This window comes from Pongo abelii, chromosome 7 (assembly GCF_028885655.2).
Source record: "Pongo abelii isolate AG06213 chromosome 7, NHGRI_mPonAbe1-v2.0_pri, whole genome shotgun sequence".
In the NCBI taxonomy this organism is placed as follows: Eukaryota; Metazoa; Chordata; class Mammalia; order Primates; family Hominidae; genus Pongo; species Pongo abelii.
The window spans coordinates 83,224,823-83,246,929 of NC_071992.2; the positions used below are offsets into that span (position 1 = coordinate 83,224,823).

The 22,107-nt window shown below is 37.7% G+C and overlaps 1 protein-coding gene across 5 annotated transcripts in view; it reads left to right on the forward strand.

Annotated features, from left to right (window-relative positions):
* PREX2 (phosphatidylinositol-3,4,5-trisphosphate dependent Rac exchange factor 2) overlaps nt 1–22,107 on the forward strand; it is a 308,213-nt gene that overhangs the window by 148,629 nt on the left and 137,477 nt on the right. For 4 of the 5 annotated variants that reach the window (XM_054561712.2, XM_024251586.3, XM_054561713.2 and 1 more), the window contains exons 22-26: nt 2,115–2,299; nt 4,749–4,910; nt 13,190–13,412; nt 14,497–14,704; nt 20,787–20,966. In XM_054561712.2, coding sequence (XP_054417687.1) covers nt 2,115–2,299; nt 4,749–4,910; nt 13,190–13,412; nt 14,497–14,704; nt 20,787–20,966 — 958 coding nt within the window. Of the gene's footprint in view, nt 1–2,114; nt 2,300–4,748; nt 4,911–10,213; nt 10,692–13,189; nt 13,413–14,496; nt 14,705–20,786; nt 20,967–22,107 lie in introns of those variants that run through there. The other variant, XM_024251587.3, reaches the window with a different exon arrangement.

Here is a 22,107-nt window from a genome sequence, read left to right on the forward strand (position 1 = left end):
GGCTTTCACCTGTATTTCTGACCAACTGGCTATATATTTAGTGGGTTCCCACATCCCTTCCTCGGGTTCTGTTATTTGCTAGAACAGCTCAGGGAACCCAGAAACTTACAATCACTGGTTTATTATAAAGGATAAGAAGTGAAAAGCCTGATGAAGAGATAAATAGGGTGATGTCTGGAAGAGTACTGAGCACTGAACTGTGTAGTGGGAAGCTCTGTAAGGGGTTGGGGTGTACCACCCTCCAGACATGTGGGTGTGTTCACTCACTCAGAAGCTCTCCAATCCCTGTCGTTTAGGGATTTTTATGGAGGTTCCATTCCTTAGACATGATTCATTAAATCATCAGCCATTGGTGACTAAACTTGAACTCTAGCCTCTCTCCCCTCCCCAGAGGTCCAGGGGTGGGACTGAAAGCTCCTACCCCCTAATCGCATGGTTGGTTCCCCTGACAACCAGCCCCCATCCTGATGCTAGCTGTGGGCTCACCAAGTGCCACCTGATTCACATAAACTCAGTTATGTTCTAAAAGGGCTTGTTATAAATAACAAAAGACATTCCTGTCACCTCTATCACTCAGTAAATCACAAGCATTTAAAAGCTTTATTTCAGGAACGGGGCCAAATACATACATACATACATACGTGTGTGTGTGTGTGTGTGTGTGTGTGTGTGTGTGTGTGTGTGTGTGTGTGTGTATCTTTCTTTCTTCCCTTCCTTTCCTTTCCTTTCCTTTCCATTTTTTTTTTTCAGAGTCTTTCTTTGTCACCCAGGCTAGAGTGTGGTAGTGTGGTGGTACTATATTATAGTTTACTGCAGCCTCTAATTTCTGGGCTGAAGTGATCCGCTGTCAGTTCCCTACCCCTTCCAGTAGCTGGGACTACAAGCGCGTGCCACCATACCCAGCTAATTTTTTAAATTTTTGATAGAGACAGGGTCTTGCCATGTTGCCCAGGCTGGTTTCAAACTCTTGAGCTTAAGTGATCCTCCCATTTGACCTCCCTGACTGTTGGGATTATAGGCATGAGCCATGGCGCCCGGCCTATATTTCTTACTGTATATTCCCTATAAACACTGATCATATGGGGGGTACTTAGGAAAAGCTATTTTCTCTGCACTCCTAGAAGGCCACTTGGTTGGATGCTACCCAAGTCACGGGTAATATCAGAAACATCTCAACTCACTGGAGCAATAAGATTTTTATGGTAATACATAATATTTATTCAAAACAGGACAAATCTCAGGACCTTATTCTGAGGTTTATATTCCTAATTTGGAATAAATCAACCTTGGTGCCACATTGAAAGGTAGATTGGTTGCTATAATGCTCTGGAAATTGATTTGTAGCTATTCTAGGACTTAGTTACTTTAAGATAAATCAATATTCTACTTTTGCCTATTTAATATTTACTGTTTATGCTATTTTCGGGCTTTGTCGTTCTAAGTAAACTAATATTCTAGTTTTGTTTATTTAATTACTATTAGGTTTCCCAGGAGTTTCTTACTTGAGATTTTAGGTATTTTTCACCAGCTGATGTACCGTATGTAGGCTAAAAAACTATAGGCAGACATTTTAGATGGAAATTTTATTATAGTGAACAATGAGAAATTTTCTCAATGAGCACTCTCTGTAAGTTGCTGTTTGGGAAACTGCAGGCACCCTGTCTGCCAAAATAAAATGATTCTTGCATCTCCTTTCTGCTTCTTCAGTATGGCTTGCTTTATGGATTTTTTTCCTGCTTTAAGAAAATATTCATACAACATTTGAGGCAGTTTTAGAAATCCTGACTTTAAGTCATACATGTCTTTAATAAAAAACTTTATGTATAGTATTTATATTGATATAAATAGGTAGACATATGGTCCACAGATTGAAGTAGATATACAAAGATAAGACTAGTCATGTTAGAGTGCTGAGGTTTGGATCACTCAAGCATATGCTTTTCTCGAAATGTTATTTTTTAAAATGTTAACAAGAATAGATGCTTCATTTAACACATCAGATTTAACTATCCCTTAAAGAACTCTTTAAAAATTATTTAAAGAGACACAAAATTATTTGAGGAGATTAACAAACCCTTCATGAATTTACTGAGTTACAATTGTCTTTATTCCAGAGGTTATTGACAAATTCAACACTATGGCCATCATTGATGGGAAGAAGGAGCATGTGAGTCTGACAGTGGACAATGTCCACCTGGAATATGGTGTCGTGTATGAGTACGACAGCACAGCTGGCATCAAGTGCAATGTGGTGGAAAAGATGATTGAGCCCAAAGGTTTCTTCAGCTTAACTGCCAAGGTAGGAGTGATGCTGAAGAAATAAGATTTTTTGTTCTAAATAAAGGAACTGAAATCCTCCCCCTCCTTCACTTAAAAAAATTAAAATAGCTATACATGTTGCAGCTGTCAGCTCATTCAAACTTCTTTTTTTTTTTTTTCTTGAGACAGAATATCATTCTGTCACCCAGGTGAGAGTGCAGTGGTATGATCTCGGCTCACTGCAACATCTGCCTCCCGGGTTCAAGCAATTCTCATGCCTCAGTCTCCCAAGTAGCTGGGATTACAGGCATGCACCACCATGCCCAGCTAATTTTTGTATTTTTAGTAGAGACGAGGTTTCACCATGTTGCCCAGGCTGGTCTCAAACTCCTGACCTCAAGTGATCCAGCCACTTTGGCGTTCCAAAGTGCTGGGATTACAGGCGTGAGCCACTGTGCCCAGCCTCATTCAATTTCTTATTTTTCTCCCCCTCCTCCACTATTTGGTATGCATACAACTTCCTTTTATTGATCCTTTTGGAGCACAGTATTAAGTTAGATGAAACCCTTGCTTAGGCAGGTGTTCATTGATATGGCAAAGACTTCACAGCATTTAAGTTTGCTGTGTCTGTGAATTCATTATTGTGAATGCAATTCAGATGGTTTTCATGACAGATGCTACTTTTTTTTTAAATGTACATAATCCTCTGAAGAGTATTCAAAGTCGTGAAATACATTATAAGAAATTTAAAATTTGGCAAGTGCCATGTTTATTTCATAAAATTTCGGGAACTGTAGAGATAGTTTATGAATAGATCCTCTGATATTTATGTAATTCTCATTTGGAAAGGACATCACCTTTGCAAAGGTCCTTAGGCTGAAACAAGATGGAGAGGAAGGAAGGGAGCCTTTATCCAAGTTAATAAAATACATGGTAAAGAGGCAACTGCTGGCTTTTCATGGCCTGCCTACAGGGTAAATCCATCAGACTCCTACTGTATTCTCCACAGGTGTTGGATTTAGTGTTTCATACTGGTCTATATTCTATGAGAATTCAGATATCACAAGTAAGAAAAATGAGATGTAGCTTTCCTACCTTTATGTCTCTGTTTGAATTGTTGTTTAAAATATGAATGGTTGAGATAGATGTAGCATTTCTAACATGTATTTTTAAAATTTTAGTGGGAGGAAGTAATATAGACATCTAAATGAACTATTTTAAAAGTAATTATCTTTTGGTTTTATATTCTGAAAGTTAACTTTTTAAAAATCTCATCATTCTGATGCTATTGTACCTCTCTATATATCTACTGATATCTAAAACATATATTTTTAAAATGCAGTCTCTTTCCATCTACATTATAGTATTAATGGGATCCATGTAAAAGTTTGGAACCAGGTTATTATAATTATTTTCTCATTTTCCAGCTATTTCAAGTTTGCAGAATTACATGAATTATTTTATATATGACAGCATATGAACTAGTATTGCAAATATCACTTGGGTTTTACACATGAAGAAAAAACAGTCAAGAAAGAAATGTAGCCAAGGTCACCCTGCTAATGATAAAGTTAGCTCTAAGTTCTAGACTAGTGATTAAATAAAAACTCATACTCCATAGTCTGCATAAAAGGGAAGTGGAGGTGGTGAGGGAGCTCAAATAACCAGAACATATATACATTTTATGTTTCACAGAATATTATAAAATATTGATAATGGGTATAATCAATTCTTGCAATGTCTGATTAATCAGAAATACTACATATATATGTGTGTATATATATATATATCTCACATAATTAATTCTCAGGTCATTGGAAATTCTTAGTGATTGATGGTACACCTTCCCCATCAACACATATTATTACAATTGATTCAAATAGTCAAAAGAATTTACTGATTGAAGACATCACATAAATACTTTTATCTAATGCTTTTATCAGGAAGAGCTCAGATGCTGCAAGTAACATTAATTTCTACCTTACTGAAATAACTTTTCATTTATTCATTTCTTCAGCAAGCAGTTGTCAAATATATTCTTTCTGCACTTGCCAGACTCTAAGAAACAAGTAAGAATGGTATTGGATTCCTTTATGTTTTTTTGTTCTACCAAATTGAGAAAAAAAATGTTCTGCGTGACTCTAACTAAAATATAGAAGTGTCCCACAGCAGAATGTACTGATGTATCCAGCAGGGAAGTCTTTGAAGTCCAGTTACCTCACCAAGCAGGCTCCTATAGTTAGCAGAAGGAAAACCTGAAATTTCAAACAGACAAGTCAGATCACTTCACTGACAGTGCCTCCTGACTGAAGGTAGAAATTCCCTGGCAGCTACCCAGAGAACAAAATAGGAAAGTTGCCCTGTATTGTTAACGAAGATTTGATGTGACTACTTTTGAAGTTTTTCTTCTTGTTTTGTTTTGTTTTTCTATGTGTGTGTCTGTATGTGTGTTTGTGTGTGTGGGTGTGCATGTGTGTTTGTCATTGCAGATTCTTGAAGCCCTGGCTAAAAGTGATGAGCATTTTGTACAAAACTGTACCAGCCTAAATTCTCTAAATGAAGTGATTCCTACTGACCTTCAGAGTAAATTCAGTGCCCTTTGCAGTGAAAGAATTGAACACATATGTCAGAGAATATCCAGTTATAAAAAGGTAAGGGTTCTATTGATTTTATGCACAATTATTGTTGAAATTATTATTTAAATGTCAAATTTAAATCAATTTTTGATATTTTCTTTGCATATTTGTTAGGTACCATTTTACTGAAATGATAACATTATATAACATTTTAGAGTTTTAAAATGGCTTAACATCCATTACCTCATTTGATCTTTGCAAACTTGTAAGTTATGTTACTGTCCCACATCTTCAAAATATAGTAACTGAGGCCTAAAGAATTAAATTATTTTCTAGTAAAAGATAGAGCTGGGTATTGAATGCAGACCACCTAATTCTGAAGTCAAAATTTAAAATTATACTATAGTTCTTCTTTTCTTTTCTCCCAACTAAGAGAATGAAAACTCTCAATCAGAAAGTACATGGACTGTGGGCTTTTAAAAATTAATTGATTAAGTCATTCATTTGACATATATTTATTAGGCACCCTCTATGTGCCAAGTACTGTTCTAGGTTCCAGGAATATAGCAGGGAAGGAGACAATTTCTCTCCTCTCATGGTGCTCACATTCAAGTGGGAGAGACAGCAAATAAGTAAATAAATCCCTACAAAGTGAGGGGAATCAAATATTGAGAAGAATTATGAGGAAATCAAAATAGGGAAGTATGGTTTAAGTGCCAGGTTGATCCTTTTGACTCTGTGGCTAGAGAAAGCCCCTTTGAGAAGGCGTGTATCTGCATGACAAGTGGAACTCTCCCTTTCAACTGGAGAGAGAAGCCTCCAGGGAGAAGGAACAGCTGGTACTGAGGCCCCAAAGCAGAAAGAAGGCCAGTGTGGCCAGAGGTTGGTGGCCGGGCTTAAGGTCAGAGGCTTAGGCAGGGCCAGTTGTGAAGAGCTGTGGCAGCTCCTGTACGTTTTGGAACTTGGGAAGGAGTTTGGATTTTATTCTTATATTAATGAAAACCAGTTGGAAGGTTTTAAGCAGGGGGGTGACTTCATCTGTTAGGCTTTTGAAAAATCATGCTTTTGTAGGAATGGATTGCAAGGGGGCAGAAATGGAGAAATAGAGACTGGTAGGAAGCTGTTGCAATGGCCCAGTTGAGTGATGTTGATGGCTTGGACTACATTGAAGATGAAGAAGACAAAAAACATTAGATGAATTTGGAGACATATTTTAAAGGTAGAATTAATGGGAATTCATCTCTAAAACACATGCTAAAACAAGTTTAAAAATTGTTTCTATTTATACCAATAAAAGACTAATTGATTAAATTATTTCCATCCAAATGAAGTTGGTTGCTTAAAATTCGGTGCAGCCATACTAGATAGAGTTCTTTATCTCAATGTATATGAATATGTGTTAAGTATATGTGTTTTATGTTCTTGATATGGTAATTAAAATAAGCCCATATATGTCTATATTTGGCTGCCTGAGAATAGGGATGTGCATAAATTAATACCCAAAGAACTCACAACATTGGTTACCTAAACTAAATGAGTCAAGAGAAAAGAGATCGTGATTTTTTCCTTTAAACAATTCCTGTAATGTTTGGGTTGTTGAGTTGAGATTGCATTACTATTGTATCTTTTAAAAAGTTATTCACATGAAGAAAACTAATGTTCAGGGTCGCTGCTTACCTGCCACATTTGTTAATCTGCTTTTTCATGACTGCTGAGTTCAGTTCACCTATTTGAGTTTCGAGAAGATTCCATGAATGTACCTTGTTGGAGTTGAAGGACAAAAGATTCTTTTCTTACTTCTCCTTTCTCTATAAAACGTGACAGTGCTTTGAAGTAAAATTGAAGTAAGAGGTCTAAACAAATGCAAACAAAAATGCTAAACAAATGCAAATCAGTATTCTCCTTTCAAAGAAATTTTGAAAAAGAGTGTTGTTCTACTTTAGAAATGGATCTGTACAAGAAGATGTGATACAGGTTCAGGCAGATTCTGGGTGTCAAACTGGTCACTGTGCCTGGGACATTTCTCTTTTGCTTTCTTCCTGTTTTCCTCTCTTCATTCTTTCACGCAATAAAAAAGTAGAAGTAGCTTAAATAAGTATACATGGAAAATGGTAAACTATATAAACAAACATAATCTTAGGATCAGGGTATATTAGGTAGCAAATTGATGCAGCTGCTTTAAGAATAAGGACCAAGAGAACACAGGCTTAAATAAGTGTCGGAGATCCTCAATAGTCACCCTGGAAGGTGAGAAGTATGTTCCATTTAGTCATAGGTAACTGAGATCCTAGAAGCTTTTAAGGCACAGATGGGCAGGCTAATGGGCAATGATGTTAGATGATAAAAATAATGTCACCGAATTATAGAAAGCTCTTTTATGTACATTAGTGTTAGTTGAGTCTCAAAACAGCCATGTGTATGAACTCTTCTCTCATCCTGCCTCTTTCTTCGGGAGATTAAGAATTTGCTTAAGGTCACGTAGGTGCCAACTAACAGACTAGGTTCCTATGGAATGTAGTCTCACTTGTGTTTACATTTAATTTAGAAATAAAAAAGAGACGTGTAGTCACCTAGGGCCTATGTGCTTTAAAAGCTCTCCTTGTCATCATGCCATTTGGCCATAAACATATTTAAAATAACTGGTTTTCTCATTAGTTAGAGAAGCAAGGTTAGCAAGAAAATATTGCAAGGATCTTTTCAATTTGAATAAGATTTAGGGGCCTAAGATGGTAGTCCTAATAGGTCATGTAAGATTAGCTCCATTTATGTATCAAATGCATGTCAACAGAACCCATAGCATTTGTGAATATAGATTTTTAATTTTCACACATGTACTTTAAAACTATTATTAGCAACATATTTTTCTTCCTGATGAAGGCTTCAACACTCTTCTTTATGTGAAATAAAATGTATCCATAGAAACTAAAATCTCAAAGATGCTGGCTTTAACTTATTTTGACTCTGAAAGTTTTAGGTTTTAAAAATAGAAACCAGTTAATTGCTATAGTTTCTGTAGTAAGACTGTTGCAATTATAATAGATTTCCTGACTGGTTGTACAGGCCACAGATGTTTTTTGGCACATGTGTGAAACCTGGTCAGACCTTACTGATGACCTGGATGAATCCTAAGCGAGATGTTTTTCTCTGTGAAGCAGGATTTGGGGGCAATTCAGAAGTAAAATTATGCCCTGTTGGGAGGAACACTTTCTCCCTAAATTGTCCTGGAAACGCTTCTTTGTTTTACATTCGTTCTTCTGCTTTAGAATAATTCCATAATTGGGCTTATTTTGGGTATTGGGAGTACTTCCTAGATAGAAATATTTAACATATATTCAAGAGATAGTTCCTGTTTACACAAAAATATTACATGCAGGAACTGGAAGTCTTCCTTTGAATGTCTGAAGTCCCTCCTTACTTATTAATGCCATGTAATTCTCACACTGATATATGGACTGGGAAAATTGCAAGAAAAAATCTTCCCCGTGTCCCCTTCCCTCAAAAGGGTACAATACAAAACTTCTATAACCCCATGCCAAAAAGATTTTATGCTTAATTGAAATAGGAAGCTGTCTGCAAAATAATAGCTTACCATTGTATTATTTCATTTAGTTAAGTGACTATAGTTGGATTAAAATATGCTGCCATAGTCAATAATTCACGAATTAGCTACCAATGCATTAAAAACCTGAAGTTCCATCTTCAGAAATTGTTTATTCCTGTCAGTGTACAAATATGTTTTATATCACCTACATTAAAAAGAAATAGCCCTCCCCTACCCCACACTGTTCCCTTTCTTTGATCTTTCTCCTGGAAAAGGCTGTCTATACCTGCTGTCTCACCTTCATTACCCTCAACATACTCCAGTGGGCCTCTTCTTCCCTCTATGTAACTGAAATGGCTGTATTTTGCCAAAGTCTATTGACTGTCCTGATAGCATTCCTTGTCTTAGTGGGATCTGATGCAGTTGACCATAAACCTCTACTTGGTGGTTCTCTGTGACCCCACATATGCCTGGTTTTTGTCCTTTCTTGTGGGGGCTCCTTTGTGGTATCCTATGCTGGCTCCGCCTTTTCTTCCCTCCCCTTTCCTTGGTAAAGCCCCAGGGCTCAGGACTCCGTCTTCTCCTTTTCTTTCTCCATTTTCAATCCCCTGGCGATCTCATTCAGCGTCCCGGCCTGTTTGACCTCTGCAACTGGGTTTAATCAATATCTCATGCTTCACGTGTTCCAAATCAGCTCTTGATCCTTTCCCTGCCCCACCCCAGTGCCCCTGCAGTTTGCCTTTTCTGCTGTCTTCTCTGTCTCGGGCTTATGCCCATCCTCCCCATTGCTCAGCCTAAAACCTCGAATACACTCTTCACTTCCCTTTCTCTCAAACCATTCTTGTGGCTTTACCTTCAAACATGCAGCCTTTCCTCCCTACCTCTACTGCTGGTGGCCTTGGGTGAGCCACTGCCATCTCTCCTGTAGGTGGTCTCTTTGCTGCTCCCGACCAACCTACAGTTGTCCTGAGTGGCTGTACACTTCACTCATGGTCAAAGCCAAATCCTTTCAATGGCCTTCAGGATCTGTGACCTCCCTCCCTGCATTGCTTCTCCAATCCCGCCTCCTCTGCCTCCCTCTCACTGCCGCTCTGGTCACACTGGTTTTCTTGATGTTCCTTGGACACACCAGCCCTGTGGCTTTGCACTGGCTGTTCCTCTGCCAGAAATGACCCCTTTCCAGATGCTCACATTTCTAACTTTCCACTCCTTCCAGACTGCTTAAATGCCAGCTTCAGTGAGGCCTGTTCTGATCATCCTGGTTACAACTGGTAATCCATTCTTCAGTTCACCTCTGAAACTTCCAACCCTCTTACACTGCTCAATTTTGTTTTCAGTTACATTTACCATCTATCAACATTACATAATTGACTTACTGTATTCGCTGTTGACCTCTCCTCTCACTGGAATGTAACCTCCCGGAAGGCAGGAATCTTTGTTTTGTTTACTGACATTCCCCAACATGCTGAGGACAGTACCTGATGCACAGAGAGCCTTCCACAAGTCATTGTTGGGTAAATGAATAAAGGTGGCAGTAAGTTTCGGCTTGTAGTATCCATAGTAGATCTAAAGTCCTGTCCCTCCCAATACACCTCTCTCCACACCCACCCTGTGTATTTTTTTATTGCAAAATTGCAGTTTTTATTTGGGGAAAAGATCTTTTTGTTTTTTTAACCTTTCCCTGGGAGTTTCTCCAAAGCAGATTAATGAGTTCAGTGTTTCCTTTGATGTTGCTAAAATGATAGGCAGGTTGATGTTTACAGGGCCATTTACACAATCAGAATGTTCTCATGCATGGACCACCATCAGTTCAAGAACTGTACCTTCCATATTTTAGGTTCAAGCTTCAGAAAGGTCTTACAGTTTCACAGCACGGCATGCTGTCTGGGAGCACAGTTTTGATCTTCACAGTGTAAGCAGCACATTTCCAGTACCTGTGACTATGGGGTTCCTCCTGCTGCCTCCTCCTCTCTTAGGAATATCCCAGGATGGAAGACAGCACTGCATTCCTGAGGATCTTCCTTCTCAAGAAATGCTCTTAGCAGAGAGGGCCCCTGTCTGATTCTTACCCTTTGGGACAGTTCAGGCACCTTTAGACACAGTACACAGCCCTTCCTACCATATGGGCAGGGGGACATCCTGTATTCACAGGCATTTGTATTGAGCTACAAGTTGGAAAGTCAGTCCCCCTAGCAAGGGAATCTTCTGCCAGCTCTCCCCGATTACTCCATTAACACTTCTTGACATCAACCTATTCACTTCCTTTTCAGCTTGTACCAAAATTTCTAACTATCTGGCTTTTATGTGTATTATATAATTGTATATATACAATCATGCACTGCATAACATTTCAGTCAATGACAGACCGTATATATATGTATATATATACACACACATATATATACGTGTATACATATATACGTATATATACATATATATACACACACATATATATACACATATATATGTATATATATATAAAATGGTGGTCTCATAAGATTATACTACTATATTTTGACTCTACTTTTTCTATGTTCAGATAGATGCACCTACTGATGTATTTTTCAGAATACATCCCCGTTGTTAAGCAATGCATTACGGTATTATATATATGGCACAAGTATTATATATATGGCACATTGCCGTTACTTTTAATGGCAAAAACCGCAATCACTTTTGCTCCAACCTAGTAATTGCAATAAACAATTGTATATAGCAATAGTATTGCATTGTTTTTCCTGTGGTGCCTACTAGACCATGAACTCCAGGAGGGCAAGGGCTATATCTCCAGCATTGAGCACAGAGTCTGGAATAGATGCCTCTCTTCTTGCTTTTGAATGGATGAATAATTATTTAAAATGGAAGAAGGCAAGAGAAGCATAACTTCCTATTATGGTGGATGCTGTTACCTAATAACATTGATTTCAGTGCCTTTATTTGTGCCATGGGTGCCTTGTGAGACCTTTATCCTGCAATAACAGTGGGAAAGAACTTTTGACTGAAAGTTTTTTGCATCTAGCCTTAAACTCTATGTCCCATATAAGCCTCCAAGTCACCGTTTCTTTGTTAGTAAAGTGATGGGATAGGTCAGGAGTTCTCTAAATTCCTTTCTTTAAAAAATGTTTAGGATAAATTTTCACTGTCCATTATTATTAAATTTGCTCATCATTTTGTTAATAATTTCCTGCATTTCAATTCAGTTCCATTTAGATTCCTACTGTGCGCTGGCACATGGCTGAGCTACACAGCTTCTGACACGTGAATTGAAGACATAGTTTAATACACACATTATACATGTGTATGTATATATATCACATATATATAATCTACACATATACATATAAGAGAGTCCCTGTTCTAATGGTGAGCTTATATTTATGCAATGTGAATTTTGATATTTATTCTTGAATTTAATCTAGAAAAGTTAGATAGTGACCAAAGTCTTAATTTTTATTCTTATTCATGCCAAAATTATTACTCTACTAGTAGAATAAATAGATAGGATCATGGTTATAGTTTTCAAGGGAGAAGAGAATATAGACGTTATTTAATCCATGTCCATTGTTTTACGAAGAATGCAAAAAAGACACTGACTTGCCTGACATCATATCAGTTATTGTGACAGCTGTGACTAAGACACAGGTAGCTAGTGACTCTGAATCCTTTGCTTTTGAGACTACAATTTGGTCTAACTCTACGAGACTCTTACTGATGGTACACAGAACAGACCTACGTATTAGCCTCATGGGGTTTACCATCTGCCAGGGGAGCTAGAAATAAGACAATTATTTATACCTATATAATAGGAAGGTTACAGTGTGCTGGAACTTAGCGGTAGTCAGGGAAATTAAACCTAGACTAGGAGTCAGGGAAGGCCTCCTGATGATTTGATAGAAATTGAAGTTGCAAAGGAAACAGTTTGGCAATGAAGGAAGAAGAACATTCTAGGCCCACTGAACAGCCTGTAGAAAGGGTCATAGGGAGTAGATAGTGTGTGAGATGAACTAAGTGAGGGCCAGAAGGAGCTTAGGGAGCAAGGGGAAGAAAGCTTGCGATAGAGAAGCTAGGTGAGGATCTGACTTGGGCTGCTTTGGAGACCTTGGTGAGGAGTAGATGGATTTGAATGGAAACCCATGGCAAGGTTTGAAGCAGTGGAGTGGCTACCTTGGAAGTCATATAAATCATGTGAGTATCACTTTATTCTCAAACCGTAAAGGCAGAGTGCACACTAGTCTTCAGTTTGATCCTGACTCAGTGATTAGCAGGAGGCATGGGAAACAGATTTGTCCTGCCATTCTGGGCCTCAGCCTCCACACCCTACTATCTGACCTGTACACAGACTGGTGCTTTGGATTACCTTAATGCTTGTGTTTGGGACATCCCATCTTCCTCCACCCTTGACCTGGCAGCTACCCTGTTTTGCCATTTTGCCTCGTTTGGAAGATCTCCATTCTCTCCTGGTGTCCTGGGATGCCACTTGCCCTGTCAGGCTCTTTCAGCTGCTGGGAGCCTGTGGATTTGAGTCCAAGTATATTGTGCTAGCCACAGAAATTCATTTCTTTTAACACCTAAGTTGCAATCACAGTTTCAAAGGAATCATATGCATTTGCTGCTTATATTGCTTGGCTTTATTAAGAGTTCTTCAGTTTTGAAATCACAATGGAATTTCTAACAACATATAATTTATTTCACTCATTCCAGTTGACATGATTTAATTTGCCTTTGATTTTGTTGTCAATGATGCAAGTGAAAAAAAGATGCCTGAGTTATTACTGTGTGTTCAACTGCTTTTTATGTTTTCTTTAATTTGCAGTTTTCTCGTGTGCTGAAGAATAGAGCCTGGCCTACTTTTAAACAGGCCAAATCTAAAATCTCCCCACTGCACAGCAGTGATTTCTGCCCTACCAACTGCCATGTCAATGTGATGGAAGTTTCTTATCCCAAAACATCAACCTCTTTGGGAAGTGCATTTGGTGTTCAGTTGGATAGTAGGAAGCATAATTCTCATGATAAAGAAAACAAATCTTTGGAGCAAGGTATGCTAGCTTTTGCAACTTTATCAAATCATGAAAAGCAATTTAGGCAATCATAGCTATTCGTGCATCCCTGAAATTCAATAGATACCTGGTGTGCAAACAAGCATGAACTTTTATAAAGGAAGGATTTCTTGCTGTAATCATTTGGATAATTATGCCTAAGCGTATACTGAATGAAAATGGAGTTAGGCATTTTTGTTATTTTTCTTCTAAGAAGGATGATTGCTCTTGCTTTCCTTATGCATATGATAGGCACAGCTCATCTTGCTGTGAAAGCTGCTGATCTGAAATGGCCCTGAAACTTTGAGGACAATACCTGAGGAACAGCTGCAGCAATGCATAGTGCCATTCTGTACCATCACAGTAGGACAAGGGATCAAACTGTCCTCTAGTTTTTAATTACAACTCCCCACAGGCTCTAATTTCTGAATTAAATTCAGCATTGGATCAGCATTTTATTTTATGGAATCTCGAATTTAATTTGACTGGATAAAGAAAATGGGGTATATAAACACAATGGAATACCATTCAGCCATAAAAAGAAGTAAATCCTGTGATTTGTGACAACATAAATGAACTTGGAAGATATTATGTTAAAGTGAAATAAGCCAGACACAGAAAGACAAATACTATATGATCTCTTTTATATGAGGAATATAAAAAAGTTGATCTCATAGAAGTAGAGAGTAGAATGGTGAGTACCAGGGCCTGGGGTGGTTGGGTGGGGGATTGAGAAGATGTAGGTCAAAGGATATAAAATTTCAATCAGATAAGAGGAATAAGTTCAAAAGATCTATTGTATAACGTGGTGAGTATAGTTAACATATTGTATTCTTGATAAATCCTAAGAGAGTGGGTATAAAGTGCTCTCAGCACCCACAGGATAACTATGTAAAGTAATACATATGTTAATTACCTAGATTTAGTCATTGCATAATGCATATATATGTCAAAACATCAGGTTGTACATGTAATACATTTAATTTTATCTGTCAATTAAAAAGTAAATAAAATTAATTGGACTGGATTGTTATCGTAAGTTAAAGGTGATACATATTACTAAGGAATGACTTTAATTCCTCAGGGAAACTGAGCCCTATGGTGTACATTCAGCATACCATCACAACCATGGCGGCCCCTTCAGGTCTGTCTCTGGGACAGCAGGATGGCCATGGTCTCAGGTATCTGCTAAAAGAAGAAGACTTAGAAACCCAAGACATCTATCAGAAACTGCTGGGCAAACTTCAGACTGCACTGAAAGAGGTGGAGATGTGTGTTTGTCAAATAGATGAGTAAGTGTTTTGTACTACACTTTTAAGTTTGCCAAATAAAATAGCCGTAAAAATGTGGCTTAGAAAAATTCAATCATTCTCTCTTTAGTTATTGGAAATTTAGGAGATTTGTGCTGATTATATAGATCCTCTTCATTCCAAAACCTTAAAAATGTTTTTTAATGGAAAAAATACATATAGGTATATATTTTAAGTAAGCATTTAATACTAGGGAAGAGAATGACAAAATTCTATCTTATACAAGGATGCTAAATGAGTCTCAGTGTAAAAATATTACCTTGAAAGATATATTTGAAAGAATACCAGTTTTGTATGAGGATTTCCTTGTATTCTTTGTAGTTCAGGGTGCAAATTTTGGTGAATATGCACTCAATAGATATTTATAAAAGACATAAAGTATAATAAATGCTTAACATACTTGTTAAATGAGTAAATGCAAAATTATGTATCTCTAGGACAAATGCTTTTTTCTGTTCTGATTGAATTCATGGCCTGCTAAGCAATAACCCAAATACCTGTGCCAGTATTTTTAACCAAGAGAAGGTGGAGGCAGTTAATGAGCATTTTTCCAAATAAATCAGTTCTAATTCTTATTTAAGAATCTGATGGTTGGAGAATTGCCTGAGCTTGGTAGGATGGTTTGTCACATCATGGTATAGGACGATGCTTCACATCTAGTCCAGACAGCTCTGTATAGTCAGAACAGCATGGGGTTTGAGGTAGCTCAGTTTCTCATCTACAGAAGTGAATGAGTAATAATAATGAATTACAAGTTTGTGGTCATGAAAATTATACAAATTAATATAGAAAGTAATCAGCACACTGCCTAATATAATGCTTGCTCATCCATTCAGGGAAATTATTGAATATATCCCAAATTGGCAGATTCTGAAAATAATAGAAATACCATTATCTTCTTTTTATTGTACTCTCTTCATGAAGTTGTTGATTTAAATGGCTACAGATGTGACCTCTTAACTTCACACACACACCTATTATCCTGTACTTCATGGATAATTCAGTTTTGACACAAAATATTTAGAACTTATTCCAAGCCTTTGTTGTAATTAGACATTATATGGATGAAGTCATGATTGACATGATCTCTCATTTTACACATTTTTGAAATTTAGAGATCAAAATCATATTAGGTGCATCATATTTTAAAAATTATCCTCAATATTTAGTGTTCGCTAATTTTCTGAAGTTTTATGAGTGATTTAGAATTAAGATTTTGTTTTTCTATTTATAATATACTAGTTTTGTATATTATACTGTGACTTTTCCCATTTGCAGATGAATTAAACAGTTCAAGATTGCTAAGAGAAAAGGAGAGTATTTTTTAAGCAATTGCATGACATTTTTGAATTGTGTTGGAATCCTTGGGACAGCAGTTTATATTTTAGGATATGATATTTTACTTCATTTAATAAATGAGATTTTATTGCATGATATACTTTAGAAACCAGTTATTGTCTCCCAGAGGTATTTATGAAGTATATAGAATTTTTATTAATAAGGCAATAAATAGTGTCATTGAATCATAGCTCCTAGGCCTCAAAGGGATTTTAAGAAAACATCTGGACCAATCCCATACTTTCAGTTCCAAGAGTTGTTATTGCCATTTTGGGATGAGTCTTGTCAATGGCAAGATTATTGATGTGCCTCAGCTGACACTGCTCAGGGACTAATCTTTAATGCATTGATGATCTAGCACTGCCTTGCAATCCTCCAGACTTTGTTTTTGTTAATTTATTGGCTTTTTTTTTTTAAGGTTCAGGTAATGTAGAAATATTTTCAGGAAAAATATGTAAACCCAAGGAGCTCCTTTTACTTGGTTTAAAATATTTATATTTAAGGCACTAGTTGCAGACTATTTTTTTATTAACTAAAACTACTTAAAATGATTGTTTTTCACTGAAGATTTCCCCACCCTGTTATTCTAAAAACCTGTACCCAACTGAGTGTGTTTATTAGAAAAGTGGCACACAGTGAGCAAATGATTGGAGAAACCACCTTGGTCTCCTTTGGGTACACCACATAATTTAATTCTAAGTATAAATAGGTTCCACACAACTTAATGTGCAATATAATCCCTGTAAAACAGTACAATTATTTTAAGTGCCTGGATTCCCCCTTGCCTTTAATATTCAGAGATGCTGCCGTGCAGTCGAGGTTAACACATTATTTAAAAATCTAGTATCTGAACACTTTTCTCACCCTATAGTAATTTTTCCTGGACAGAGATGTCTTTGCAAGTGAAGAAGCAGATCTCGGATGTGTTGCCAAGTTTTAAGAGAAACTGCCTGATAACACCTCAGTGTTAGCTTTTCTAGAAGTTATTCATCCCTGTGAAAGGTCCTGGGGTTGAGCTTGTCTTATCATAAAGTCTGGTTGTTCTGTCACCTGGGAATACCTCTCTTAGAAATGAAGTTTCCTTTAACACATAGGCATTTCACTAAATCCTCCTACTTAGCTTCAGAGCCAAAGATGGAATTAGAGATGAATTAGCTGTCTAGTAACATGAGGTAAGATGATGTAATGAATTTAATCAAGGATTTGTGATTCCAGTTTCACTTTGGAAAGTTAAAGACTTTTGCCCTGCAATGGGCTGTTTACTGGGTAATGACACTTAAGTACAAGAAATAAGTAAAAGGAAAAATAATTAATGTCCAAAACCTTTGACAGGGTTTTCAAATAGAGGATTTGTGTATTCTCACAGGGAGGAAAGAGGACTGGTAAACATAGGGGATTTGAGAACAGACTTCATTTTGCAGGTGCCAGATGCCTCAGGATTGAGTGATGAACAAACCACACTTTAAGACAGTTAGTAACCCGGGGGTTACAGATAGGAATGGTGGTGGTGGTGGTGGTGGTAGAGTAATCACTGAGGTTTCCCCAAGCATTTTGCTACTAAATGTACAAAAAGAGGGGCACACCATAAACAACTTTTTTATAGAGATGCTTATTTGCCAGGCAAGATTACACTATTATATACATTGGCTTATTTCATTCTCACAGTACTTCTGTGAGTTGAGTTATGAAACACCGGGATGCACCCTACTCCCTCCAGAGTGTGCAAGTTAGATGCAGGGAGAGGAAATCCTGCTTAATTTGCACAGGATATGTATGTAACGATATGTCTTGCCTACCCCCCCTCTAAAATGGGGAAAATAATAATACCTACTTCATAAGGTGGTTTTAGAGATTAAATGAATTGATACCTGTTAAGGACTTACCATGGTGACTGTCATGAAAGCTGAACAGATGTTAGCAATGATGATGATGTTTAAAAACACACAGGTCATTGCAACATACTGTGTACAAAAATCTTTCTTATCAATGGCACAAGGAAGAGATTCACCTGGAATTGCATGCTGCTGAAGGTTTTAATTAATGGATCTCTAATAGGTAACTTAATATTTTATACGAATGAAAGTGAAGGGATTTCTGCAAGCACAAATATTATGGTTTGATGCCTTGTTGCTTTTCAGAATCTAGAAATTTTATGCAAAACATGTTGTTAAAAATACAGATTTTCTATCATTTGTTTATAAGCCTAACACTTGTTCCCACAGGGTCAACGCAAGCATGATTGCAGCTGTTTTAAATAAAAAGCAAATATCTGAATACAATTCATGTAACTTTGAAAAAAATTATGCTTAGCCCCATGACTTCTAATTGAAAAGATACATAAGCACAGAGGCCTCTTGGCCAAATGAGAACTCCCGCATTTTTTCCCTCTTTGTTATTCAGAGTTCATCTGTCTGTGCAGCATGGAGCTTGGATAATTGGAGTTAGTCTAAAGTTTTAATCTTTTGGGTGGAGAGGGTGAATAAATAGACAGTCTGCCTTACAAGACATAAAAGTATCTTTCCAAAGAGAAAAACTGTGTTTAAAATCATCCATAGCTTTTGGTTATTAAAAATGTTCACAGTGCCTCAAGCAATGTAACATAGCTCCTTCAATTTTTCACTGGTGTCTAAAAACTATAAAATGTCAAAATATTATTCAAATCTCACCTCACTGTGAGACCTGACCTGACTGCACCACTGTTTGAAATGGCAGCTTCACGCTTCCTTCCCTGCTTTCTTTTTCTCCTTACCATTTGCTGCCGTTTGATATACTAGAAAGTTTACTTGTTTTTACTTGTCTTCTCTCAGTAGAATTTGAGCTCCAAGAAGGCAGGGGCTTTTGTATTTTGTTTTTGTTGTTGTTGTTTGTTTGGTTGGTTTTTGAGATGGAGTCTCACTCTGTTGCCCAGGCTGGAGTGCAGTGGTGTGATCTCTGCTCACTGCAACCTCCATCTCCAGGGTTCAAGCGATTCTCCTGCCTCAGTCTCCTGAGTAGCTGGGGCTACGGGCTTCCACCACCACATGCAGCTAATTTTTGTATTTTTAGTAGAGAAGGGGTTTCACCATGTTGGCCAGGCTGGTCTCGAACTCCTGACCTCACGTGATCCACCCGCCTCAGCCTCCCAAAGTGCTGGGATTACAGGCATGAGCCACCGCACCTGGCCCTTTTGTGTGTTTTATAAACTACTATATCCACAGCACCAAGAACAATGCATGGTATAATAAATGTGTTTAGTGAAATCACTTAACAGGTATTTATTCAATGCACAGCATTGGGTTTGACATTATGGAATATGCGTAAGAGGTATAAGATATCTTCACCATCTTGAAATAACAAACATCACATTGCTATGGAAAAATGAGAATCAAGATATGTGCTACTGGTTGGAACTGAAAATCACAGGTATTTAGTAAATGTGAAGATGGCTGTTGGCTTGAGAAGCCCTATATGAGTCCTTTGTTTAGACGGTTTAATTCATTTTGCAAGTTTTTTAGCATGCTGTTTGATAATAAAGTTCAATTTCATTTTTGCCTAATTTTGAGTTAGTTGTAACAGAAACATGCCACAGCCAAATGTTCAAGCCTAGAGTGTTGGAGTCAGCAGCTACTCAAAGTCCTCAGCAGGTTTCACACAGTTCAGTCTGACTGCGGCATTTTAGCCTGGAGCCAAGTGGAGGAGCTCTTTCTGTGGGCAGATTTGGGACATTTCATCCTGGCTGGCTTGCAGATGAGATTGTAATTATCCCATCCTCACATTGTATGTAACTCTGTTTAGTGTCTTGTAATCCCCAAGGCCAGGACTCCTGTTTGTACGAGCAGGGAGACGGATTGACAATCCAATATTCTCCCTGCCAAATAGGGAATGCCTGGGCAAAACCCAAGGCACAGATAGAGGGTAGGTGGGTTTTTAATACTGAATATGAGCCAGTGAGGACATTAAGGCCCATTTATAGTTTGGGTTTAATATTTGGCTAGCCCTTTAAAGATTACTGAGTATTTTCTTTTTCTTTTTTTTTTTTTTTTGAGTTGGAGTTTCGCTCTTGTTGCCCAGGCTGGAGTACAATGGCACGATCTTGGCTCACCACAACCTCTGCCTCCTGGGTTCAAGCGATTCTCCTGCCTTAGCCTCGCGAGTAGTTGGGATTACAAGCATTCGCCACCATGCCTGGCTAATTTTGTATTTTTTAGTAGAGACGGGGTTTCTCCATGTTGGTCAGGCTGGTCTTGAACTTCCGACCTCAGGTGATCTGCCTGCCTCGGCCTCCCAAAGTGCTGGGATTACAGGTGTGAGCCACAGCACCCGGCCGATTACTGAGTATTTTCATAAGGTGGTGATGGTTGTGCTAATGGCCAGGGGCTAGAGGTAACACCCATTATGCACCAGGAATATTCATTCTCACAGCAGTCATGGAAGCCAGTTATTCTCATTATCTCCATTTCACAAATGTCAAATAAAACTATCACAGCTTTGTTTTAGCTGTAGTCATACATGGCACAACCTGGATTTCAATGAAGCTTTCTGGTCTAAATTGTATGCTGTTTGTGTGACTTATTTTGTGAAGAACAAGTAAACTTTGACATGCTTTTTATGCAATAGAATATTTACTTGATATGAAACATTGAAGCACTCTAGAAATATTTGTAAGCCTATTGTATTCAACAAATAAGGTAGTTATATATAGCAGACAGTTTGAAAATGTGCATTTTTTTTTAATATTACATTGCAGCCTTCTGTCTTCAATAACATATTCTCCTAAATTAGAACGTAAGACATCAGAGGGCATAATACCAACAGACAGTGACAATGAGAAGGGAGAAAGAAACAGCAAACGGGTATGTTTTAATGTAGCAGGAGATGAACAGGAAGATTCTGGTCATGATACCATCAGCAACAGAGACTCTTACAGGTAATTCACTAATTCCTCAAACTCATTTTCTTAACAAAGTCAAATATGATGCTGGATTTTCCACAAAGATCTTGAAAAAAGTTTTTGATTGTTTTTCTTTTAATTGGTCTTTCACAATAATCACCTGTTATTACTGACTTCAGACAAAGCATAGTGGGACAGCGTAATATTTCAAATCCTTCCCTTTTCTAATATGAATAGCTTGGAAAAAGCATTTTTTCGCTGGTTGTGTGAGCCTAATTTGGGAGAGTTGTTCTGTATATGGATTGTGAAACACAGATAGGAGGTAAGAAAATTGTGCCTATACAGGATTAACATTTTTTTCAATTATCTGTTTCTGTCACTGGGTTATTGGGTAGTGAATAGGAGTTCTTTTGGCCCTTTTTTCTCTCTTTTCTTTTCATTTTCTATGTTCCAACCTAATTGGACTAATGTTCCTTGCCTACCTCGGAGACAAGGCTTGTGGTTTTTACTCTCTTGGATACCTTCTGTATTAGTTTTGTAGGGCTGCTGTAACAGATTACTACAAACCGGGCAGCTTCAACAACCGAAATTTATTGTCACACAGTTCTGGAGGCCAAAAATCTGAAACCAAGGTGTGGGCTGTGTTGGCTCATTCTGAAGGCTGTGGAGGAAGGATCTGTGCCAGGCCTGGCTCCTTGATGTGTAAACGGCCATCTTCTCCCTGTGTCTCTGCACGTCATCTTCCCTCCATGTGTGTCTTGTGTCCAAAGTTTCCCTTCTTATGAGGACATTTTATAGGGTGGCTTAAGGTCATGCCCTAATGACCTCATTTTAACTTGATTACCTTTGTAAAGACCCTATCTCCAAATAAGGTCACATTCTGAGGTACTAGGGATCACTTTTCAAACATATGAATTTTGTTGGGAGACCTAGTTCAACCCAAAATACTTTCCTTCCAAACTCTGTTATTGTTTTCCTACTAGACTTTCAAATGATGTCTCCTCACATGAACTTCCTTAATTCAAACTGCTTTTTGTTCCTTGAATCCATGTATCACCTGATACCTCACTGAGGACTATCATAACCAGCCACATAAGCTGTGTATACAACTTCAACATATTTTTCATTTATATTAATTGAAAGCAAAAACTATCTTCTTCACTCATTTATTATGCAG